This window comes from Schistocerca gregaria, chromosome 4, assembly GCF_023897955.1.
Source record: "Schistocerca gregaria isolate iqSchGreg1 chromosome 4, iqSchGreg1.2, whole genome shotgun sequence".
NCBI lineage: Eukaryota > Metazoa > Arthropoda > Insecta > Orthoptera > Acrididae > Schistocerca > Schistocerca gregaria.
The window spans coordinates 101,736,628-101,758,694 of record NC_064923.1 but is presented as its reverse complement, the minus strand read 5'-3'; the positions used below and the strand labels follow the sequence as shown (position 1 = coordinate 101,758,694).

Sequence of the window (22,067 nt, the reverse complement as noted above, 5' to 3'; positions counted from 1 at the left end):
ACCTTAGGCCTCCTACAAAACCTTTCACCTGACTCCATCAAACTCCTGACCTCACCGACACCTCGCACTCCTACCTTCTACCTACTTCCTAAAATTCAGAAACCCAAACATCCTGGCCGCCCCATTGTAGCTGGTTACCAAGCCTCCACAGAACGTATCTCTGCCTACGTAAATCAACAACCTTCAACCCATTACATGCAGTCTCCCATCCTTCATCAAAGACACCAACCACATTCTCGAACGCCTGGAATCCGTACCCAGTCTGTTACCCCCGGAAACCAGTCTTGTAACCATTCATGCCACTTACCTATACACGAATATCCCGCACGTCCAGGGCCTCGCTGCAATGGAGCACTTCCTTTCACGCCGATCACCTGCCACCCTACCTAAAACCTCTTTCCTTGTCACCTTAGCCAGCTTCATCCTGACCCGCAACTTCTTCACTTTTGAAGGCCAGGCATACCAACAATTAAAGGGAACAGCCATGGGTACCAGGATGGTCCCCTCGTATGCTAACCTATTTTTGGGTTGCTTAGAGGAAGCCTTCTTGGTTACCCAAGCCTGCCAACCCAAAGTTTGGTACAGATTTATTGATGACATCTTCATGATCTGGACTCACAGTGAAGAACAACTCCAGAATTTCCTCTCCAACCTCAACTCCTTTGGTTCCATCAGATTCACCTGGTCCTACTCCAAATCCCATGCCACATTCTTAGACGTTGACCTCCATCTGTCCAATGGCCAGCTTCACACATCCATCCACATCAAACCCACCAACAAGCAGCAGTACCTCCATTATGACAGCTGCCACCCATTCCATATCAAACGGTCCCTTCCCTACAGCCTAGGCCTTCGTGGCAAACGAATCTGCTCCAGTTCTGAATCCCTCGACCATTACACCAACAACCTGAAAACAGCTTTCGCATCCCGCAACTACCCTCCCGACCTGGTACAGAAGCAGATAACCAGAGCCACTTCCTCATCCCCTCAAACCCAGAACCTCTCACAGAAGAACCCCAAAAGTGCCCCACTTGTGACAGAATACTTCCCGGGACTGGATCAGACCTTGAATGTGGCTCTCCAGCAGGGATACGACTTCCTAAAATCCTGCCCCGAAATGAGATCCATCCTTCATGAAATCCTCCCCACTCCACCAAGAGTGTCTTTCCGCTGTCCACCTAACCTTCGTAACCTCTTGGTTCATCCCTATGAAATCCCCAAACCACCTTCCCTACCCTCTGGCTCCTACCCTTGCAACCGCCCCCGGTGTAAAACCTGTCCTATGCATCCTCCCACCACCACCTACTCCAGTCCTGTAACCCGGAAGGTGTACACGATCAAAGGGAGAGCCACGTGTGAAAGCACCCACGTGATTTACCAACTGACCTGCCTGCACTGTGACGCTTTCTATGTGGGAATGACCAGCAACAAACTGTCCATTTGCATGAATGGACACAGGCAGACAGTGTTCGTTGGTAATGAGGATCACCCTGTGGCTAAACATGCCTTGGTGCCGGCCAGCACATCTTGGCACAGTGTTACACCGTCCGAGTTATCTGGATACTTCCCACCAACACCAACCTATCCGAACTCCGGAGATGGGAACTCACCCTTCAGTATATCCTCTCTTCTCGATATCCGCCAGGCCTCAACCTCCGCTAATTTCAAGTTGCCGCCGCTCATACCTCACCTGTCTTTCAACAACTTCTTTGCCTCTGTACTTCCGCCTCGACTGACATCTCTGCCCTTACTCTTTGCCTTTAAATATGTCTGCTTGTGTCTGTGTATGTGCGGATGGATGTGTGTGTGTGTGTGTGTGTGTGTGTGTGTGTGTGTGTGTGTGTGTGTGTGTGTGTGTGTGTGTGTGTGTGCGCGCAAGTGTACACCTGTCCTTTTTCCCCCCCTAAGGGAAGTCTTTCCACTCCCGGGATTGGAATGACTCCTTACCCTCTCCCTTAAAACCCACATCCTTTCATCTTTCCCTCTCCTTCCTGAAGAAGCAACCATCGGTTGCGAAAGCTAGTAATTCTGTGTGTGTGTTTGTGTGTTTTGTTCATTGTGCCTGTCTGCCGGCGCTTTCCCGCTTGGTAAGTCTTGGAATCTTTGTTTTTAATATATTTTTCCCATGTGGAAGTTTCTTTCTATTTTATATATACAACTGTGTTGGATATAATAAGACTTTGCTAAGTATAGTCATCATCTAGATCTATTGAACTGGGTGTCTCAGCATGTAGGTAGGCATAAAATCACCACAATGTATGGCAGACAGGTAGCAAACACATTTGCCAGCCTTACAACAACTAAGTCACACACTGAACATCAGAACAGTAGTTACATGTTGACTTTACATGTAACTACTGTATTGAAATTAATTTTGTGGCTCAGTTGTTATACGGCTGGAAAACATGTCTACTACCTATTTTCCACATATTTTAAGTGATTTTATACCAGACTGGGACACCCAGTTCAATAGATCTAGACGATGACTTTACACAACGAATTTTAAAGATAACCAGCATTGTTGTACTCGATAAATAGCTTAAGGCCAAAATCATGATAGTAATATAAAATAAAGAAATTTGTGCAGTCAAATGGTAGAAATATTAAAATACTATTACATCTGTGACCCAAAAATATGAAAGGATTATATACTTCTCGATTGTTTGGGATCTACGTCAGATCAGATTAAAGGAGTACATCGAAGCAGTTCACAGATGGCCTGCTAGATTTATCATCATTATGTTTGTACAACACACAGATATTGCAGAGATGCTTCAGAAACTCAAATGGGAATCCCTGGAGGCATGGAAAGTTCTTTTTGAGGACCAATATAGAGAAAATTTAGAGAACCAGAATTTGAAGCTGATTGCTGAGTGATTCTACTGCTGATATACATTTCGCTTAAGGATCACGAAGATAAAATACAAGAAATTAGGGCTGATACAGAGGAGTACAGGTAGTCATCTTTCCCCTGCTCTATTTGTGAGTGGAACATGGAAAGGAAATGACTACTAGTGGGACAGGGTATCCGTCACCATGCTCGGTATGGTGGCCATTGGAGTATGTATGTATGTAATGTAAATGTGACAAAGGTTACACAAAAGCTAAAGGCAAAAAAGTCTGCTGAAGATGATGATGTGTCAAAGTACCTAACCAAGCAGGTGGCAGCAGAAATCAACTATTCATTCCAAGGAGGAGTATTTCCTGATCATCTTAAAGTAGTCAAAGTAGTGCCTGTGTACAAAAAGGGAAAGGCTGATGATCCTAACAATACAGACCACTGCCTTTAGTTCCAGGTGTCTCCAAAATATTATAAGTGCTAATGCTCAATAGACTAACTGCTTACCTGGAAAAGCATAATGTAGTAACTCTAGCACAACACAGATACCAGAAACAGAAATCAACAAAAACAGCAATTGAATTATTAACAGAATTTATTGTGTAGCTCAAGGACAACAGGAGACATTTGATACAATTAGTCATGCAGTCCTAGTAAAGAACTAGAGAATACAGATTCATGGACATGTGGCAGATTGGATAACAACATATCTCAGTAACAGGAGGCAATATGTCATCATTAAAAACTTGTACAGATCAGAAGTTAGAAGCATTCAGTATGGTGTACCTCATGACTTGCAATGGGACCTAACCTCTTCAGTTTATTTGTAAATGATGTATAAACATATGAAAATCGAAACAGGATACTGTATGCAGATTATATGACTGTAGTAAATGTTTCCAACAATGTTGTAGCACTTGGGGGAAAAAAGTACCAGTCATTAAGATGAAAAAATGGCTGATAGAAAATGAGTTAATTATTAATCCGAAAAAGAATGAAACAGTGTACATGGTTTTCAACAGTAAACCAAAAGAAGACGCTATTGATCTTTTTTCTTTCTTTTGAGCTAAGTTGGAAAGAGTAGATAAATACTGTTACCAATAAACTATGCTCAGCAACATTTGTAATGAAAAATCTAGCTCAATATGCTTATCAAGACCTCTTGTGCACTGTACATCATGGAATTTTTTAACCATGTGTGATGCATGGAATCACAGAAATTAAAAGGATATTCATACTACAAAAGAATGCCATATAAATTACATGGAAAAAGAAGCTAAAAGAATCTGGTAGAAATTGTGTGAAAGATCATAATATATTGAGGCTTCCATCATTGTATAAACTCAAGACCACAGCAATTTCATTATGAGATTGTTCATACCCATAACACAAGGAAAAGAAAAAAATGTGCATTCACACAGACTAATGATTATCAGAACAGGGCCTAAATGCTATGATATCAAGTTGATACAGACATTGCCAAGAGAATTACAAAACCTCAAAACTGAGATGATGATCACTGCAACCATAAAAAATTTCCTGATACAAGAAGAATTCTGTAGTGTGGCTGAGTACACAAGCAAACAACGAGCAAAAGTTCATCCTGTGAGGGAGAAATTTGATGTTCCCCGTTAAGAGAAATTAGAAATTAATGTTAGAAAGTAAACTAGAATTTGAACCATTCGTGTATAAAATATGATAATATTATGCCACAAATTTGTATTTTTTGACTCTGGTACTGTAAGTCATTATGTACTGTAAATTGTAGTGCATTACATAATATTATGGATGTACTGTTGAAGCTATAGTATTTATTTACTGCGTAAGCTACTACATCTGTATATTGGCTAGACCGCACACTTAATGATGTGTCCTATGTTACAACATAGCTGTACAGTGTACTAAAGGTAATTTATTGAATCAATCAAAAATTGTAATCACTATCCTGATATCAGCGTGAGTGTGAACGAACCAGCAATCACTGTTGGTATTATTTACCCCCAAGCAAGGTGCTTACCTACCTTGAGAGGGCAACATTGATCTGATAACTCTCCACACCTTTCTCCTACTCGGTGATTTCAATGCACACGACACACTTTTGGGGCATACCCTATTGTCTGGTAAGGACCTTCTGACTGAACCAACTTCTTTCTAATCTCACCCTGTGTCTTCTCAGTGGTGGTACCCCTACTTGCTTTAGTACCACACATGTCTGGCCTTATGGGGATCACCAGTCCATGGCATACCAACTTTAATGAGAAACAATCAGAGGGATAAAAACGGACTGAGCTCTCAATCTTATGATTTCTTCTATCAATCATGTGCCTTGGCTATAAAGGTCCTACAGTCCTTGTAACAATTATCATTTTCTGTTGATCCTGTCACTTTCTTGTTGACACCTGGCAGACCAGTTCCCACACTGGACTCTCGGAAGTGCTAACTGGCTATTGTACATCTCTGACATCACCTTCATCTCCTCCAATCACATTGTATCAACAATGTACATCTAGATATGTCTGATGTGATCACCTGCACCATTTGAACTACCACTACTGTCCTCCCTTGTACAAGTAGTCCCATATTGCAACAGCTATTCATGACTGCTGATCAGCCCTGAAATGTCTCAAGCAGAATCCTTCATAGGCTTCCTCATCACTTCTTAGGTGACGCTGTACAAAAACTCACTTACTAATTAAACACAGTAATGAAGAATGCTGGGAGCAATACATCTCCTGTTTATGAACATGTGCCTCTCCACCTCACACGTGGGCTGAGCTCCATAGTCTACTGGGCTGCCAATGATCAGCAATTGCTCCAGGCCTCCTCCTTCACAGTGGTATTTCTAAAAATGTGTTCATCCTTGTTGAACACCTTGTTGTCCACTTTGCGAAAGTGTCGGCATCCTCTTCTTATCTGGCTATACCTCAAATGCATAAAACACATCTTGAAGGCATTCTTTTATCCTTTACACCCCCACTATAAGTTTGAATTATAAAATGAACATTCCACTGACTGGGAACTACTTCAGGCTCACATGATGTTGCTCAAGACCCTGATAAGATTTGTAATCAGATGAGCCAACATCTATATGCAGCTCACGGACTCCACCTACACACAATCTCGGCTAGAAGGTATTCTACCTTCACATTGGAAAGGTGCTATTGCCATCCCAAGCTTTAAACCCAATGTCCATCAACATCTAACAACTGATTATCCTCACCAACGTGATCTGCAGAGTGCTCAAAATGACTGCTGCTCAATGACTGTATTGGGTTCTCAAGCCGTGGGGCCTTTTTTTCCCCCTGTGAGTCTGCTTTCAGGAAAGGATGATCAACAACCAACATCCATCTGGTTAGGTCGGAAAAAACAATCCGACAGGCTTTTTTCTAAATTCCATCACATCACCGCAGTCTTTTTGGCCTACATAAGTCATATGACACCTTTTGATCCCATCACATTTTACTTAGTGTCCCCGACTGGAACTTTGGAAGGCTTCTACCACTTTTTCATCATTTTTTAATCCCTCCAACTGTTTCTTGTTAGGGTCGGTAAATTGCTCATCCCTGTGGGTCCGAAAGAATGGTGACCATCAAGGCTCTACACTTAGTGTTACACTATTCTTTAACATCATTAATGGGCTAGTGATCTCTGTATGACCATTAGTAACATCCAACTACCTTCTGTACGATGATGACTTTCATATTTGGTATACTTTCCAATTTGTGACCTTCACTGAATGTCAGCCCCGATGATCCCTCTGAACAGCCTCTGTTTGGACCCTTTCCCTTGCTTCCATTTACTTGCTGTGAAAAGGTGAGTCATACATTTCTGTCACTGTACAGCAGTTCACCTGAGCCCAGATGTCTATGTGGGTATTCAGTGGTTGAACAGTGTCATGCAGCCCTGATCTCTGGCATTTCTCATTAATAAAAAAACTGGCATGGCTGCCTCATATTTGTCAACGTGTCTAGCTGTACAGGAAAGCTTAAAGCTCTCTGCCTTCTGTGTTTGTGGTACTCTACTCCACACTTACTAGGGGTTGGATTATAGCTGCCAGGTGTATGGTTCAACAACACCTTTGACTTTGAGATTATTGGACCCTGGACATCAGTGAACGGAGTAGACTATGTACTGATAACTGGATTTCACGATGTACTTCTCTTTGTTACAATTCTATCCAAAGGGCTAGAAACACAACACTGCACAAAAATGTAATAGTTATCCATACTTGACAGCTTGTAACAGATTGGAGGAAGACAAAAGCAAACCATTTCCAATAGGTCCTTTCCCAGGACAAAAATGTTGGATTACAGCATTTTGCCCAGTGCTGACTGAGGAATATGGTACTATGTGCAGCTTTGAAACCAACACCTAATCTATCCAGCTTAATTCATTTTTACACATTTTAGCTGCAATCCATCATTCATTCCGTCTCCTTTATGTGCCATACATGCTGCACTCAACAAGTTCTATGCCACTTTTCAATACATCATTACTGCTCCCTCTTTCAGAAATGCTGCTAGTCAATTTTGCCCAAGCAAGCAATTACCATACATGATGGTATTAATTAGTTCATCTGCTAGATGTATTTAATGCTCCATATTGGAGACACTAAGCTAAGCTATCAGTAGCAATGAATATTCACAGAAAGAGTACCTATGTCGACATTATGAATAGTGTCTGTAGCCAAAAATACACTGAAACGTACAGGGTGTCCAGAGAAGGAGTTCCTAATTTCAAAATGAAATATCTCCAAAACTAAGAGCAATAGATGAGTGCAAAAAACAGAATGTTGATTGTTAAAGCTGTGAGAATTTTATACAGGTGTTATGCATAAGTTTTGAAATAGTTCATAAGTTACTAACAGTTGGCACTGTAATCACAATATGAATGCCTGTAAATAGTGTGCTGCAGCTCAGAGCGATCAGTTTCACCATTGAAACATGAAAGGAGATTAGCTTACCAAAGAAGGAGATCAAAATCATGTATTCCACTGACCAATGTGTTTTTCTGGTGCTGGAATACCACAGAATACAACACAGTCATATGTCAACAAGGCACAGTTTTCATACATGATTTAATGTTCCAAAAGGATCCAATGTGCTATTTGTGTGAAGCTAAAGCAATGTATTCTTCCAAAGTTACTGTTTTGGCTACGGTATGCAGCAAACACCGTATTGGCCCATTTTTCAAGTGATAAACAAACACTAGTGAACATTACGTTGAAATTCTGGAACAATTTGTCACATTGTAGGATTGACCAGGTGCTAAGTAATTCATGCCAGATGGGGCCAGACCCCATCACATCAAACAGGTGTTGTGCTTTCTTGATGAAAACTTTGGGAGTAGTTCTTGCATTGGATTACTGTAAATTTTCCAGTTGGCCACCATGCTCACCTGCTCTGACCCCTTGGGACTACTTCTTGTGTGGCACGTTGGAAGATACTGTCTACAAGAACCATCCCTCGATGAGCTTAGATTAGGATTTTGTGTGGCATCTGAATCAATTTCTGGTGAGACACTACAAGATGTGACAGCAAATATCACTGTTTGTTTGCACCACTTTCATACTGCCACTGGTGGACATTTCACAAAGATTGTGATGCAATTAAAAAGTCTGTTTACAGAAGACAAGTTTAATTATGCACACTAATGCTGTTTGAGCTCCTCAGTACCACCTCTTAGCAGCTTTCTGAGCTATTTCAAAACTTTTGTACAACTTCGGTATAAAATTATTACAGCTTGCGCAATAAACATACCAGTTGTTGCACTCACCTAATGAGCTTAATTTTCAAGATATTTAATTTTAATATCAGGGACTCCTTCACTAGATCCCCTGTAATAGGAGAAACACATTGCTTTTTTTTATCTCACAGGTTTAGTTGCACCCTCCCCTGCAGCATCTTTTCAGCACCCTACAAATGATCTTGAGGACATGTGCTTGTTTCTTCTACTTCTCCTCGCTTGCTGTGCCATTTCCGTGTCCACCTAAATGGCATTCACACTTATTTTACTTTTTTGAGTCTGTTATTGCTGACAGTGTGAATATTTGTCCTATCTTGTACAATACATAGTGCTAGAATATCAGGCAAGTACTTCTCTTCATGAAATTTGTGGTGAATGTGCACATTCAAAGTAGGAAATTGTATTGTATTGTATGTTAACCGGGAACATAGAAACGACGGAGAGACTCCTTCCCCACTGCAGCCGCAGTGGTCCACAACCCCATGACAACTACTGCGGTCCACTTCACCCCTCCGCCACCCAACACTGAACCCAGGGTTATTGTGCAGTTCGGCCCCCGGTCGAACCCCCCAGAGAGCATCTCACACCAGACGAGTGTAACCCTTATGTTTGTGTGGTAGAGTAATGGTGGCGTACGCGTATGTGGAGAACTTGTTTGCGCAGCAATCGCCGACATAGTGTAGCTGAGGCGGAATAAGGGGAACTAGCCCGAATTCACCTAGGCAGATGGAAAACCACCTAAAAACCATCCACAGACTGGCTGGCTCACCAGACCTTGACACAAGTCTGCTGGGCGGATTTGTGCTAGGAACCAGGTGCTCCTTCCCACTCCGGAAAGAAAGTAGGTAATACTAATAGTAGCTATTGGAACCTGTACATTCCTTCTTTGAAAAGGTTGGAGGGATTGGTTGTGGAATTTTTGAAAGGTAGGAGCGAAACAAGGATGCAGATCCCTTATGCCTTATGACACCAGAGTCCTGAAAACTAAGATTAGTGTTTCTTGTTTTTTAAGTTATTCTATCAGCACTAATTGAACTTTCTTCTACTCACAGTAAATAGTAGAGTGTCATTTTGTTCCTTGTAATGTTAATAGCTTCCTCAGTAGAATTTTGCCTTTTGCCTTTATACAATTAATCCCCCTCCCCCGCCATCTCAATGAAACATGGATCTTGCCATTAGTGGGGAGGCTTGCATGCCTCAGCAATACGGGTAGCCATACCATAGGTGGAACCACAATGGATGGGTATCTGTTGAGAGGCCAAACAAACGTGTGGTTCCTGAAGAGGGGCAGCAGCCTTTTCAGTAGTTGCAGGGGCAATAGTCTGGATGATTGACTGATCTGGCTTTGTAACATTAAACAAAACTGCCTTGCTATGCTGGTACTGCAAACAGCTGAAAGCGAGAGGAAACTACAGCTGTAATTTTTCCCGAGGGCAAGCAGCTTTACTGTCTGGTTAAATGATGATGGCATCCTCTTGGGTAAAATAATCTAGAGGTAAAATAGTCCCCCATTTGGATCTCTCTGCAGGGACTATTCAGGAGGACGTCGTTATCTGGAGAAAGAAAACTGGTGTTCTACAGATTGGAGCATGAAATGTCAGATCCCATTTTTGGGCAGGTAGGTTGGAGAATTTGAAAAGGGAAATGGATAGGTTAATGTTAGATATAGTGGGAATTAGTGAAGTTTGATGGCAGGAGGAACAATACTTCTGGTCAGGTGAATAAAGGGTTATAAATACAAAATCAGATAGGGGTAGGTTTAATAATGAATAAAAAATGTGAGTGCACATAAGCTACTACAAACAGCATAGTGAATACATTATTGTTGCCAACGTAGACACGAAGCCTACGCCTACCACAGTAGTACAAGTTTATATGCCAACTAAGTCCACAGATGATGAAGAAATTGAAGAAATGTATGGTGCAATAAAAGAAATTATTCAGATAGTTAAGGGAGATGAAAATTTAATAGTCATGGGGGACTGGAATTCAATAGTAGGGAAAGGAAGAGAAGGAAATGTAGTAGGTGAATATGGACTCGAGGTATGGAATGAAAGAGGAAGCCGCCTCATACAATTTTGTGCAGAGCATAACTTAATTGTAGCTTGGTTTAAGAGGCATGAAAGAAGGTTTTATATGTGGAAGAGTCCTGGAGGCACTGGAAGATTTCAGATAGATTATATAATGGTAAGATAGAGATTTAGGAACCAGGTTTTAAATTTTAAGACATTTCCAGGGGCAGATGTGGGCTCTGACCACAATTTATTGGTTATGAACTGTAAACTAAAACTGAAGAAACTGCAAAAAGGTAGGAATTTAAGGAGATGGGACCCGGATAAATTGAAAGAACCAGAAGCTGTAGAGAGTATCAGAGAGAGCATTAGGGAACAATTGACAAATACAAGGGAAAGAGATACAGTAGAAGAAGAATGGGTAGCTTTGAGAGATGAAGTAGTGAAGGCAGCTGAGGATCAAGTAGGTAAAAATATGACGGATAGTAGAAATCCTTGGGTAACAGAAGAGATACTGATTTTAATTGATGAAAGGAGAAATAATAAAAATGCAGTAAATGAAGCAGGTGAAAAGGAATACAAACATCTCAAAAATGAGATTGACAGGAAGTGCAAAATGGCTAAGCAAAGGTGGCTAGAGGACAAATGTAAGCATGTAGAGGCATATATCACTAGGGGTAAGACAGATACTGCCTACAGGAAAATTAAAGATACCTTTGGAGAAAAGAGAACCACCTGTATGAATGTCAAGAGCACAGATGGAAAACCAGTACTAAACAAAGAAGGGAAACAGGAAGGTGGAAGGAGTGTATAGAGGGTCTATACCAGGGCAATGTACTTGAGGACAATATTATGGAAGTGGAAGAAGGTATAGATGAAGATGAAATGGGAGATATGATACTGCATGAAGAATTTGACAGAACACTGAAAGACCTAAGTCAGAAAAAGGGCCCAGGAGTAGCCAACATTCCATTAGAACTACTGATAGCCTTGGGAGAGCCAGCCATGACAAAACTCTACCATCTGGTGAGCAAGATGTATGAGACAGGTGAAATACCCTCAGATTTCAAGAAGAATATAATAATTCCAGTCCCAAAGAAAGCAGGTGTCAACAGGTGTGGAAATTAACTTTCAGTTAAATAAGTCATGGGTGCAAAATACTAACACGAATTCTTTACAGACAAATGGAAAAACTGGTAAAAACCGACATTGGGGAAGATCATTTTGGATTCCGTAGAAATGTTGGAACCTGCGAGGCAATACTTACTCTATGACTTATCTTAGAAGATAGATTAAGGAAATGCAAACCTATGTTTCTAGAATTTGTAGACTTGGAGAAAGCTTCTGACAATGTTGACTGGAATACTGTCTTTTAAATTCTGAAGGTAGCAGGGGTGGAATACAGGGAGTGAAAGGCTACTTACAACTTGTAACAGAAACCAGATGGCAGTTATAAGAGTTGAGGGGTATGAAAGGCAAACAGTGGGTGGGAAGAGAGTAAGACAAAGTTGTGCCATCCCCGATGTTATTCAATCTGTATATTGAACAAGCAGTAAAGGAAACAAAAGAAAAATTTGGAGTAGGAATTCATGGAGAAGAAATAAAAACTTTGAGGTTTGCCAATGACATTGTAATTGTGTCAGAGACATTAAGGGACCACCAGTTTAGTAGTCGAGGGAAGTGTGCAGGGTAAAAACTGTAGAGGGAGACCAAGAGATGAATACACTAAGCAGATTCAGAAGGATGTAGGTTGCAGTAGTTACTTGGAGATGAAGAAGCTTGCACTGGATAAAGTAGCATGGAGACTGCATCAAACCAGTCTCTGGACTGAAGACCACAACAACAGCAATTAACCGTCTCTCCTGCTTTTTACTTCAAGCAATGACAAGACATATTTGATGTTTGATATTGCCTGTCCTCCAATATTGTGTGTTACTGTCAGTTGTTGCTGTTACTTCAGTGGTTAGTTATTGGATGGGCTTGTCTGTAAGGGGCAAAGTGTGTTCTTCATTTACAACCTTTTTTTTTTTTTATAACTTAGTAGTAATGTATATAGTAAGATTATTCATTTTGCAATAATTTACTGTACCTGCATGACTGAAGCAACCAGTGGAAGAATTGACTTTTTAGGCTGACGACATACTTTGGTTCCTCTCTCTTGACAACACAGGTTAGGAAAGCAATCCAGTACAGTCTGACATGGCTTAGGTGGCAGATTAAATAACAGCCGTTGTGGTGGTGGTGAGCATTGCAGGTAGCTCATCATGTTCATTAAAGCTGATGCAAGGAGAAATAAATAATTATTATGTGAACAACTTTAGTTCTTATTTAACAATTTACAGCAGGTATTAAAAAAGCAACATATGAAGCTAATGAAGAACATAAAATCGTTTATGTTATGACCATAAAAGTGCAGAAAAATAATTATCAATAGCATAAGTCAATGATTTGTACTATTAACAATATTTTAACAAGTTGCAAGTAACACACTTTCACCTCTAAATTAAAAATCATTATTAATACAACATTTTATTATATCAGCATATAATCAAATATTTCCAACTACACAGAACACCGCATATAATTAGCCACTAATAGGTCTGAAATTACTGTAACATAGACAATAGAAAACAATACATTTTGCATGATGTATTGATCACAGCCCAGTTGTTTTCATGGTTCAGCATCTCAGTTTTCCACCAACACTGACCTCAGCTCTCATAGAGCTTAGTTTACATCTGCCTGCCAGGCTTTTAGTTTTGCTAGCGTATAACAAATAAGCATCACAATTTTGCACGACCTTTTTGAATGGTGACAGTTCAAATGCCTGGCCAGCCATTCAGAATCCAGAGACTGATGGCCCCTTTCAATAGAACCCCCTTCCCTCCCCCCATCCCCATTTCCTTCCCCATCCTTCCACAATCTGAGCTTGTGCTCCCTCACTAATTACTGTGTCATTGTTGAGACTTTAAAACCTGATCTTCCTTCTCCAAGGTATGTGAATCACAAAAGTGAATTGTTACTACTGAGATGTTTGTCCCTTTGTATCAGAGTACATGGTACTACAGTCTTAAAATAGTATACATGACTGTTGCAGATTATCTCCTCTATCATGAATTGTTAGCTGGTTCATGTATGTTCTATGAATTTCATCTGGATTTGGCATCATATCTATTACTATAAATAATGACTATACTTGCGGTGACTGATTTGCCATTCACCATTCCACAATAGAACAAACTGTACAAGTGTATCCCATCCACACACCATACATATAAATAAAAGGTTACGGTGGCCATTCAATCCACACTATAGCTCCTGTTTCCAAGCAATCATAAGTGGTGGCCATGCAATATAGATATCTCTTACATGAATTCTAATTTCCCCGTATGACTTAAAAGGCAAACATATTGATTTAAGATGGTATCCTGATATCTTTGAGCGCATTGTGCTTTAATTTCAAACTCTAGGATGGACACTTGTGTATCGAACATTCACTGCCATAAGACAACTATGTCCATAATGGTCTCTTCTGTGATGTTGGTTATCAATAACCAGATTACCTTTGGATTAAAATGTGCAACAGTCAACACAGAAACTATGTCAGGATTCTTCTCGAATAGAAATTAGGCCCAACTGAGCAACCAACTTCTTCTTTGCATGATTTTGTTAGTATTATTATTAGTAGTAAGCAGAATACATGTTGTAAGCCTCCACTGTGTGTCCCCTTATTTAGGTAAATATCACACATATTTTTGCTACTAATCTTTTTCCTTGCAGTTGTAGCAAAGTGTTAAGCTTCCTGTACATCTCTTACACTGCTCCATACATCTTTCAATTAGAAATGCAGACATACATATTTTGCTTGAAAATTAAAGACATTACATGAGAATATAAATTACTTATAATATAACATGTGATCAGAACTCACAAAGAGAAGAATAAAAAAGAGAATAGAAAAAAATAGTTAAAATATATGTTAGAAATTTTGAGAGGAATTTTTTGTGAACATATACCCTGTGATAATATTAGAAAAGGAAAGTTGCTACTCACTATATAGCAGAGGTGCCAAATCGCAGATATGCATAACAAAAAGACTGTCACAAATAAGCTTTTGTGTCTCTGACACCAAGTTGTCAGAGACAGGTACTTGGCATCTGTAATATCCATTTTGGCTGGTGTAAAGTATACACATTAAATATTACACTAACAAGTGACTGTGAGAGTTTTTCTGAGGACACAATTTTTCTATGGAATACCGTAACCAAAAACTGTGGCTCAGTGTGGTGTCTACCCCAATGTTGTGAGTTACTGAAGTAGGCAATGGCTGAAGTGTGTGGCATGGGACAAATGCAAGGAACACACTAGCAATGCTGCAAAGCTTCCCCCATCTCTCTACCCCCTAAATACATCATGTATCCATCTTCTTACTTGGTCATAACCATAAAAATGAGTAACTAAAACAAAATCAGCCGACCTTCAGATTGTATGTAGCCAGTAGAGATCTCTTTATATACACCAGAACAATCTATTACACAAACAAAAAATTCTCTTCAGTATATTGCCAGATAAGATCAAAAGAATACCAAACTTAAATACATTTAAAAACTCTACTACTATTCCACAGCTTCTGTAGCTATAATTGATATTTGGAGTACTGCTAGGATCTGTAGGTTCTGTCTCGTAATTTCACTACTTGGCAATTTATAATTATCAAAATATTTTTAGATAAAGCTAGAGACCTTTTACAAATATACTATTGTTAATGTGTGTAGTTATGTGTATTTTGTGACCTTTTATGTGGATGTGAAAGTCTATTTTCTTATATATATACTTACCAAGCGGGAAAGCGCCGGCAGACAGGCACATGAACAAAACACACAAACACACACACAGAATTACTAGCTTTCGCAACCGATGGTTGCTTCTTCAGGAAGGAGAGGGAAAGACGAAAGGATGTGGGTTTTAAGGGAGAGGGTAAGGAGTCATTCCAATCCCGGGAGCGGAAAGACTTCCCTTAGGGGAAAAAAAGGATAGGTGTACACTCGCACACACGCACATATCCATCCGCACATACACAGACACAAGCAGACATATTTAAAGGCCTTTAAATATGTCTGCTTGTGTCTATATAAAATAGAAAGAAACTTCCACATGGGAAAAAGTATTAAAAACAAAGATTCTAAGACTTACCAAGCGGGAAAGCGCCGGCAGACAGGCACAATGAACAAAACACACAAACACACACACAGAATTACTAGCTTTCGCAACCGATGGTTGCTTCTTCAGGAAGGAGAGGGAAAGACGAAAGGATGTGGGTTTTAAGGGAGAGGGTAAGGAGTCATTCCAATCCCGGGAGCGGAAAGACTTCCCTTAGGGGAAAAAAAGGACAGGTGTACACTCGCGCGCGCACACACACACACACACACACATATCCATCCGCACATACACAGACACAAGCAATAACTAGAGTATTGCAATACGAGAGAAGGAAAGTTGCTACTCACCATATAGTGGAGGTGCTGAGTCACGATAGGCACAATAAAAAGATTCACACATGTGTAGTTTCAGCTCTCTGAGACTGTTGATGTGTGTGCAAGTTGTGCTTTTTGTGTGTGTGTGTGTGTGTGTGTGTGTGTGTGTGTGTGTGTGTGTGTGTGTGTGTGTGTTTGTGTGTGTGTGTGTCTATTCCTGACAAAGAAAGCTATGATTGTGTGAATCTTTTTATTGTGCCCTTCACGACTCAGCACCTGCATTATATGGTGTGTAGCAACTTTCCTCCTATTATATTGTTACATTCCATCCTGGATTTTCCATTGTTTGATTTACTAGAATATTGCTTTCTTTAGTACAGCCAGCTACGATGTGTCAATAACTTTTCAGCTGTATGTCTTTTGTGTCTATATGTGTGTACACAAATTTCTGTTTTCTTATATGTAACAATGTACAATATTGATTATTGTTACGATGATGAACCAAGATGTGTTAATAAGAAAGCTAACAGTCTGTATGTTAAATTATGGTTTATATTTGCCTATATTTTGTACATACATATACCTAAAGTTTTTTACTGTCTTGTATTTTGGTAAGTCCTATATCATGAATGTGATAAGGGATAATGTGATCATTTTTGTAAAATATTTCACACAGGAATTTATGATAAGGTCAAGGTGCTGGCAGCTATTCCTGTTTCAATCTTCTTGTATTTCATTACAATGTGGGCAAAACTAGAAACAAGAACCATTTTCTTTTAGATGCATCTTGAGAAAAGTTTCAAATGAGTGAACATTCTCTGTTGTAATTATGTTACTGTTTTATTAATTCCAGTTACACATTTCACATGCTTAGCGTATCACCACACTGAACAATAAGGAAATAATTAACAGTTCAAACACATAAACCTAACAAGCAGCGCCATCTAATATGCTAAAAGAGGAGTAAATTTGAAAAAAAATTTAGACCTTACTTGGCTAAAATGCTGAAAGTGTTAGGTATGGGCCCAGTCACCATATAAAAGGACTGTGAATAACACCCTTGATATTAACTAAAAGTTAACACAGGGGAAACTTGAAAAGAGGTAAAAAAGATAAACAGCAAAAACACTGATAATATCAAATTAGGAAGGAGGGGGGAGGGGGATGAATAAAATGTGAAAGTAATAAAAAGAGAAGAGGTCATGTAATTAAAACTCAGAACAACTGAAGGAAGAGCTGGTACAGTGGTAGGTACATGTTTCCAACCACCAAATTGAATGGGGTGGAATCCCAACACCTGTAAACATGAAAGTTGTACACCAAGGCTAAGGACAGGGAACTTCTCAAGTTGAGGAACAACCACAGGGTGACACTGGAGTAACAATAATGTAAATGATATACATGGGAATGGGAATGGGGAGGGAGTGGGGGGAGGGAAAAGGAGAGGAGGTTGAATATATGGGAAACCTTATACATTTACATGAAAGAGTAGGAAACAAAGAGGATAAAAGAGGAAATAGTGTGACACGAGGTTCATGTAGATGGAGTATAATGTTGTGATAACTCCTCTGTGTTTACAGTTAGCGAGGGCACTGCAGTTCCACCTCATTCAGTTTAACGGTTGTAAAAGTATATATACCACTGCACCAGAACTTTCTTTTACTATGGTGAATTTTAATTACATGGCATCCTCTCTTTTTATTACTTTTATATTTTATTTGTCCTTTCTCACCACTCTTCTTCACTACTTTGCTATTCACAATGTTTTTGCTGTTTATCTTTCTTACATTTTTATAGGGTTCCCTTACACTAACTTTTAGTTTATGACAAGGGTATTTTCTACTATCCTTTTACATGACAGCTAGACCCCATACCGAATGCCTTCAGCATTTTAACCAAGTAAGTTCTAAAGTTTTCCACATTTACTCTCCTTTCAGAAGTATTAGAGGGTGCTGCTCACTAGATTCATGTATCTGAGCTGTAATTATTTACTTATTGTTCTAGTCTGATGATCTAACCACATAAAATGTGTAACTGGAATTAAAGAATATGTAATTGCAATGGAGACTGTTCACTCATTTGAATCATTTATCTGCTATTGCTGCACCTGCCATTATGGAATGGACTGGAATATACAGAAGAAAGTTTTTTGCACTTTTGTAAAGTGTGTGTGTGTGTGTGTGTGTGTGTGTGTGTGTGTGTGTGTGTGAGAGAGAGAGAGAGAGAGAGAGAGAGAGAGAGAGAGAGAGAGAGTAAAGCCTGGTGCTGGCACATAGCCCACTCCTTGCAAATAGCACCAAGGGAAATGTCATGCTCAATGTCCCCATATGATGGACAGATCACTGTCAGCAGTGTCACATGCCCTCAATTCATGACATGCTGTGGAGAGGTTTTGTATTTAAACCAAGACATTGGAGCAAAGTCTGGTGATCAGGAACTTTACAACACCACCTCTCCTCCCCCTGTGGCCAAACACTAGCAGTGAAAAGTTTTTCCACCATCAGGATTTGAAGCCCAGCTTACCACTGGGTCGAGTGCCCTTACACGAGTTTGTGTTAGTGACCTCAGTCACGGAGGCAGGTATTTATGTCATTTAGAAAGGATTCACTTGTAACTGAACTGACGAGCTGCTGAACTGTGAGGATTTCTTGCTTTTGAGTAACTTTCAGCTTAGTTCCTGTTTTCTGTAGCCCTCTTGAAGAGCTTTGTTGATGGAGTTTATAGCTGTGATGAGATTTTATAGTGGGGCATTCAGAAACAATTACAGATTATTCACATATTAATAGTAGTTACAGTGTGTGTCCTTGTAAGAGATTTCAATAATATATAGGAAACATAACAGTGCCCATAACACACATAAACAAATGATCTTTGCTTTGCACATTCTGTGTTCTTTTCATTAAGCACTTTAGCATCCTTTCCACACAATTCAAATCATTTCTGAGCCACGACAAAGAACTACAAGTGACTCATTTTTGTGATTACTTTGTCAAAATGTACTGGATATAAAAACTACTGAACACATTTAGTTTTTTAATAGACATGCATTATCTACTATAAGCAAACACTTTACTTTTCCAAATACATCTTTTTTTCCCACACAACTCCCAGTGTAACATTGTAGTGGAGTTTCAACAAATGTACCAAAGCCTGACATTTCACATTGTCTTAAGTGTCCTTTGTGTCAATATGTTTTACCTAAGAATGGCCCAACTGCATAGTGCAATATTTACATCTGGGAAGTAACAGTTACAACTCTGCATTCATAGAGAACATGTTTGACTCGACAATACGGAACTCACACATATTGCAATCTTGTTTCTTGCCTTGAAAACACAATCAGAAATTGAGCAGGATGGACAAAATAAATCTGAAAATTTTCCAGTGAACATTTCAAAGGACCACAAGATCACTCACAGCAGAATAGATTAGCAAACCACAATGAAAACTAATCACAAATTAAACAAGTGAACTGTGTAATTTATCGCGTACATATGCTGTTTTATATGTATTTCACTAATGTACTGTTGCAAACCAAATAAAACAATTATGCTGATTGAAAGCTTACATGATGTTAAGTCTGTGCTCTGGCTACTAGTGCAAGAGGAATAAACACATACACTCACTGGACAGCCAACCTGACCTTGCTTGTCAGTTCTGGGAAAGACTACAAGCAACATGAACACTGTCTTGCAGTACAATCATCAGTTTCCTCTGCTATTGTACAGAAGGAGATATCTGGCATCTCCTGATCAATGAGGAATGTTATTTCTCAAAGTGTAACGAACGATGTGTTCATGCACACCTTCTGGCCCTCTTCCTTTTTCATTTACTTTTTCATACGTTGCACAAATTTTTTGACAGTGAACTGAGCTTCGCTCTGTCTCAGCAACAACTGCCATTAATTGTGTAATACTAACCTAACATGGTACAATGTATTGCAGAATATACTGGGCATACGTCAAAATTTTCAAAGCTCTGCAGTCTTCTTCAGTATACTGTGCAAATCATCAGTACCAATCTGAGATGGTGAGCATTATTGCATGGTACTCAGTAATGTACAGTAAACAATGTGTGTGTGAGGGCCCCTTGAATCAATTTTATAAAAGTTAATATAAATTTTAATTTTTGGAATAATCATTCATCTGTAAGTGAAAAAATTATATATTAAAAACAAAGATTCCAAGACTTACCAAGCGGGAAAGCGCCGGCAGACAGGCACATGAACAAAACACACAAACACACACACAGAATTATGAGCTTTCGCAACTGGCAGTTGCTTCGTCAGGAAAGAGGGAGGGAGAGGGAAAAATGAAAGGATGTGGGTTTTAAGGGAGAGGGTAAGGAGTCATTCCAATCCCGGGAGCGGAAAGACTTCCCTTAGGGGAAAAAAAGGACAGGTGTACACTCGCACACACACACACACATATCCAACCGCACATACACAGACACAAGCAGACATATTTAAAGGCAAAGAGTTAAGGGCAGAGATGTCAGTCGAGGCGGAAGTACAGAGGCAAAGAAGTTGTTGAAAGACAGTTGAGGTATGAGCGGCGGCAACTTGAAATTAGCGGAGGTTGAGGCCTGGCGGATATCGAGAAGAGAGGATATACTGAAGGGTGAGTTCCCATCTCCGGAGTTCGGATAGGTTGGTGTTGGTGGGAAGTATCCAGATAACTCGGACGGTGTAACACTGTGCCAAGATGTGCTGGCCGTGCATCAAGGCATGTTTAGCCACAGGGTGATCCTCATTACCAACAAACACTGTCTGCCTGTGTCCATTCATGCGAATGGACAGTTTGTTGCTGGTCATTCCCACATAGAAAGCATCACAGTGCAGGCAGGTCAGTTGGTAAATCACGTGGGTACTTTCACATGTGGCTCTCCCTTTGATCGTGTACACCTTCCGGGTTACAGGACTGGAGTAGGTGGTGGTGGGAGGGTGCATAGGACAGGTTTTACACCGGGGGCGGTTGCAAGGGTAGGAGCCAGAGGGTAGGGGAGGTGGTTTGGGGATTTCATAGGGATGAACCAAGAGGTTACGAAGGTTAGGTGGACGGCGGAAAGACACTCTTGGTGGAGTGGGGAGGATTTCATGAAGGATGGATCTCATTTCGGGGCAAGATTTTAGGAAGTCGTATCCCTGCTGAAGAGCCACATTCAAGGTCTTATCCAGTCCCGGGAAGTATTCTGTTACAAGTGGGGCACTTTTGGGGTTCTTCTGTGAGAGGTTCTGGGTTTGAGGGGATGAGGAAGTGGCTCTGGTTATCTGCTTCTGTACCAGGTTGGGAGGGTAGTTGCGGGATGCGAAAGCTGTTTTCAGGTTGTTGGTGTAATGGTCGAGGGATTCAGGACTGGAGCAGATTCGTTTGCCACGAAGGCCTAGGCTGTAGGGAAGGGACCGTTTGATATGGAATGGGTGGCAGCTGTCATAATGGAGGTACTGTTGCTTGTTGGTGGGTTTGATGTGGACGGATGTGTGCAGCTGGCCATTGGACAGATGGAGGTCAACATCTAGGAAAGTGGCACGGGATTTGGAGTAGGACCAGGTGAATCTGATGGAACCAAAGGAGTTGAGGTTGGAGAGGAAATTCTGGAGTTGTTCTTCACTGTGAGTCCAGATCATGAAGATGTCATCAATAAATCTGTACCAAACTTTGGGTTGGCAGGCTTGGGTAACCAACCCAAAGTTTGGTACAGATTTATTGAGGACATCTTCATGATCTGGACTCACACTGAAGAACAACTCCAGAATTTCCTCTCCAACCTCAACTCCTTTGGTTCCATCAGATTCACCTGGTCCTACTCCAAATCCCATGCCATTTTCCTAGATGTTGACCTCCATCTGTCCAATGGCCAGCTGCACACATCCGTCCACATCAAACCCACCAACAAGCAACAGTACCTCCATTATGACAGCTGCCACCCGTTCCATATCAAACGGTCCCTTCCCTACAGCCTAGGCCTTCGTGGCAAACGAATCTGCTCCAGTCCTGA

At 40.4% G+C, this 22,067-nt stretch overlaps 1 protein-coding gene across 1 annotated transcript in view; it reads right to left on the bottom strand.

Moving 5' to 3' along the window:
- Positions 1–12,676: 12,676 nt before the first annotated feature.
- LOC126267621 (uncharacterized) overlaps positions 12,677–22,067 on the bottom strand; it is a 90,734-nt gene continuing 81,343 nt past the window's right edge. The window contains exon 4 of the mRNA XM_049972919.1: positions 12,677–12,873. Coding sequence (XP_049828876.1) covers positions 12,677–12,873 — 197 coding nt within the window. The remainder of the gene's footprint in view (positions 12,874–22,067) is intronic.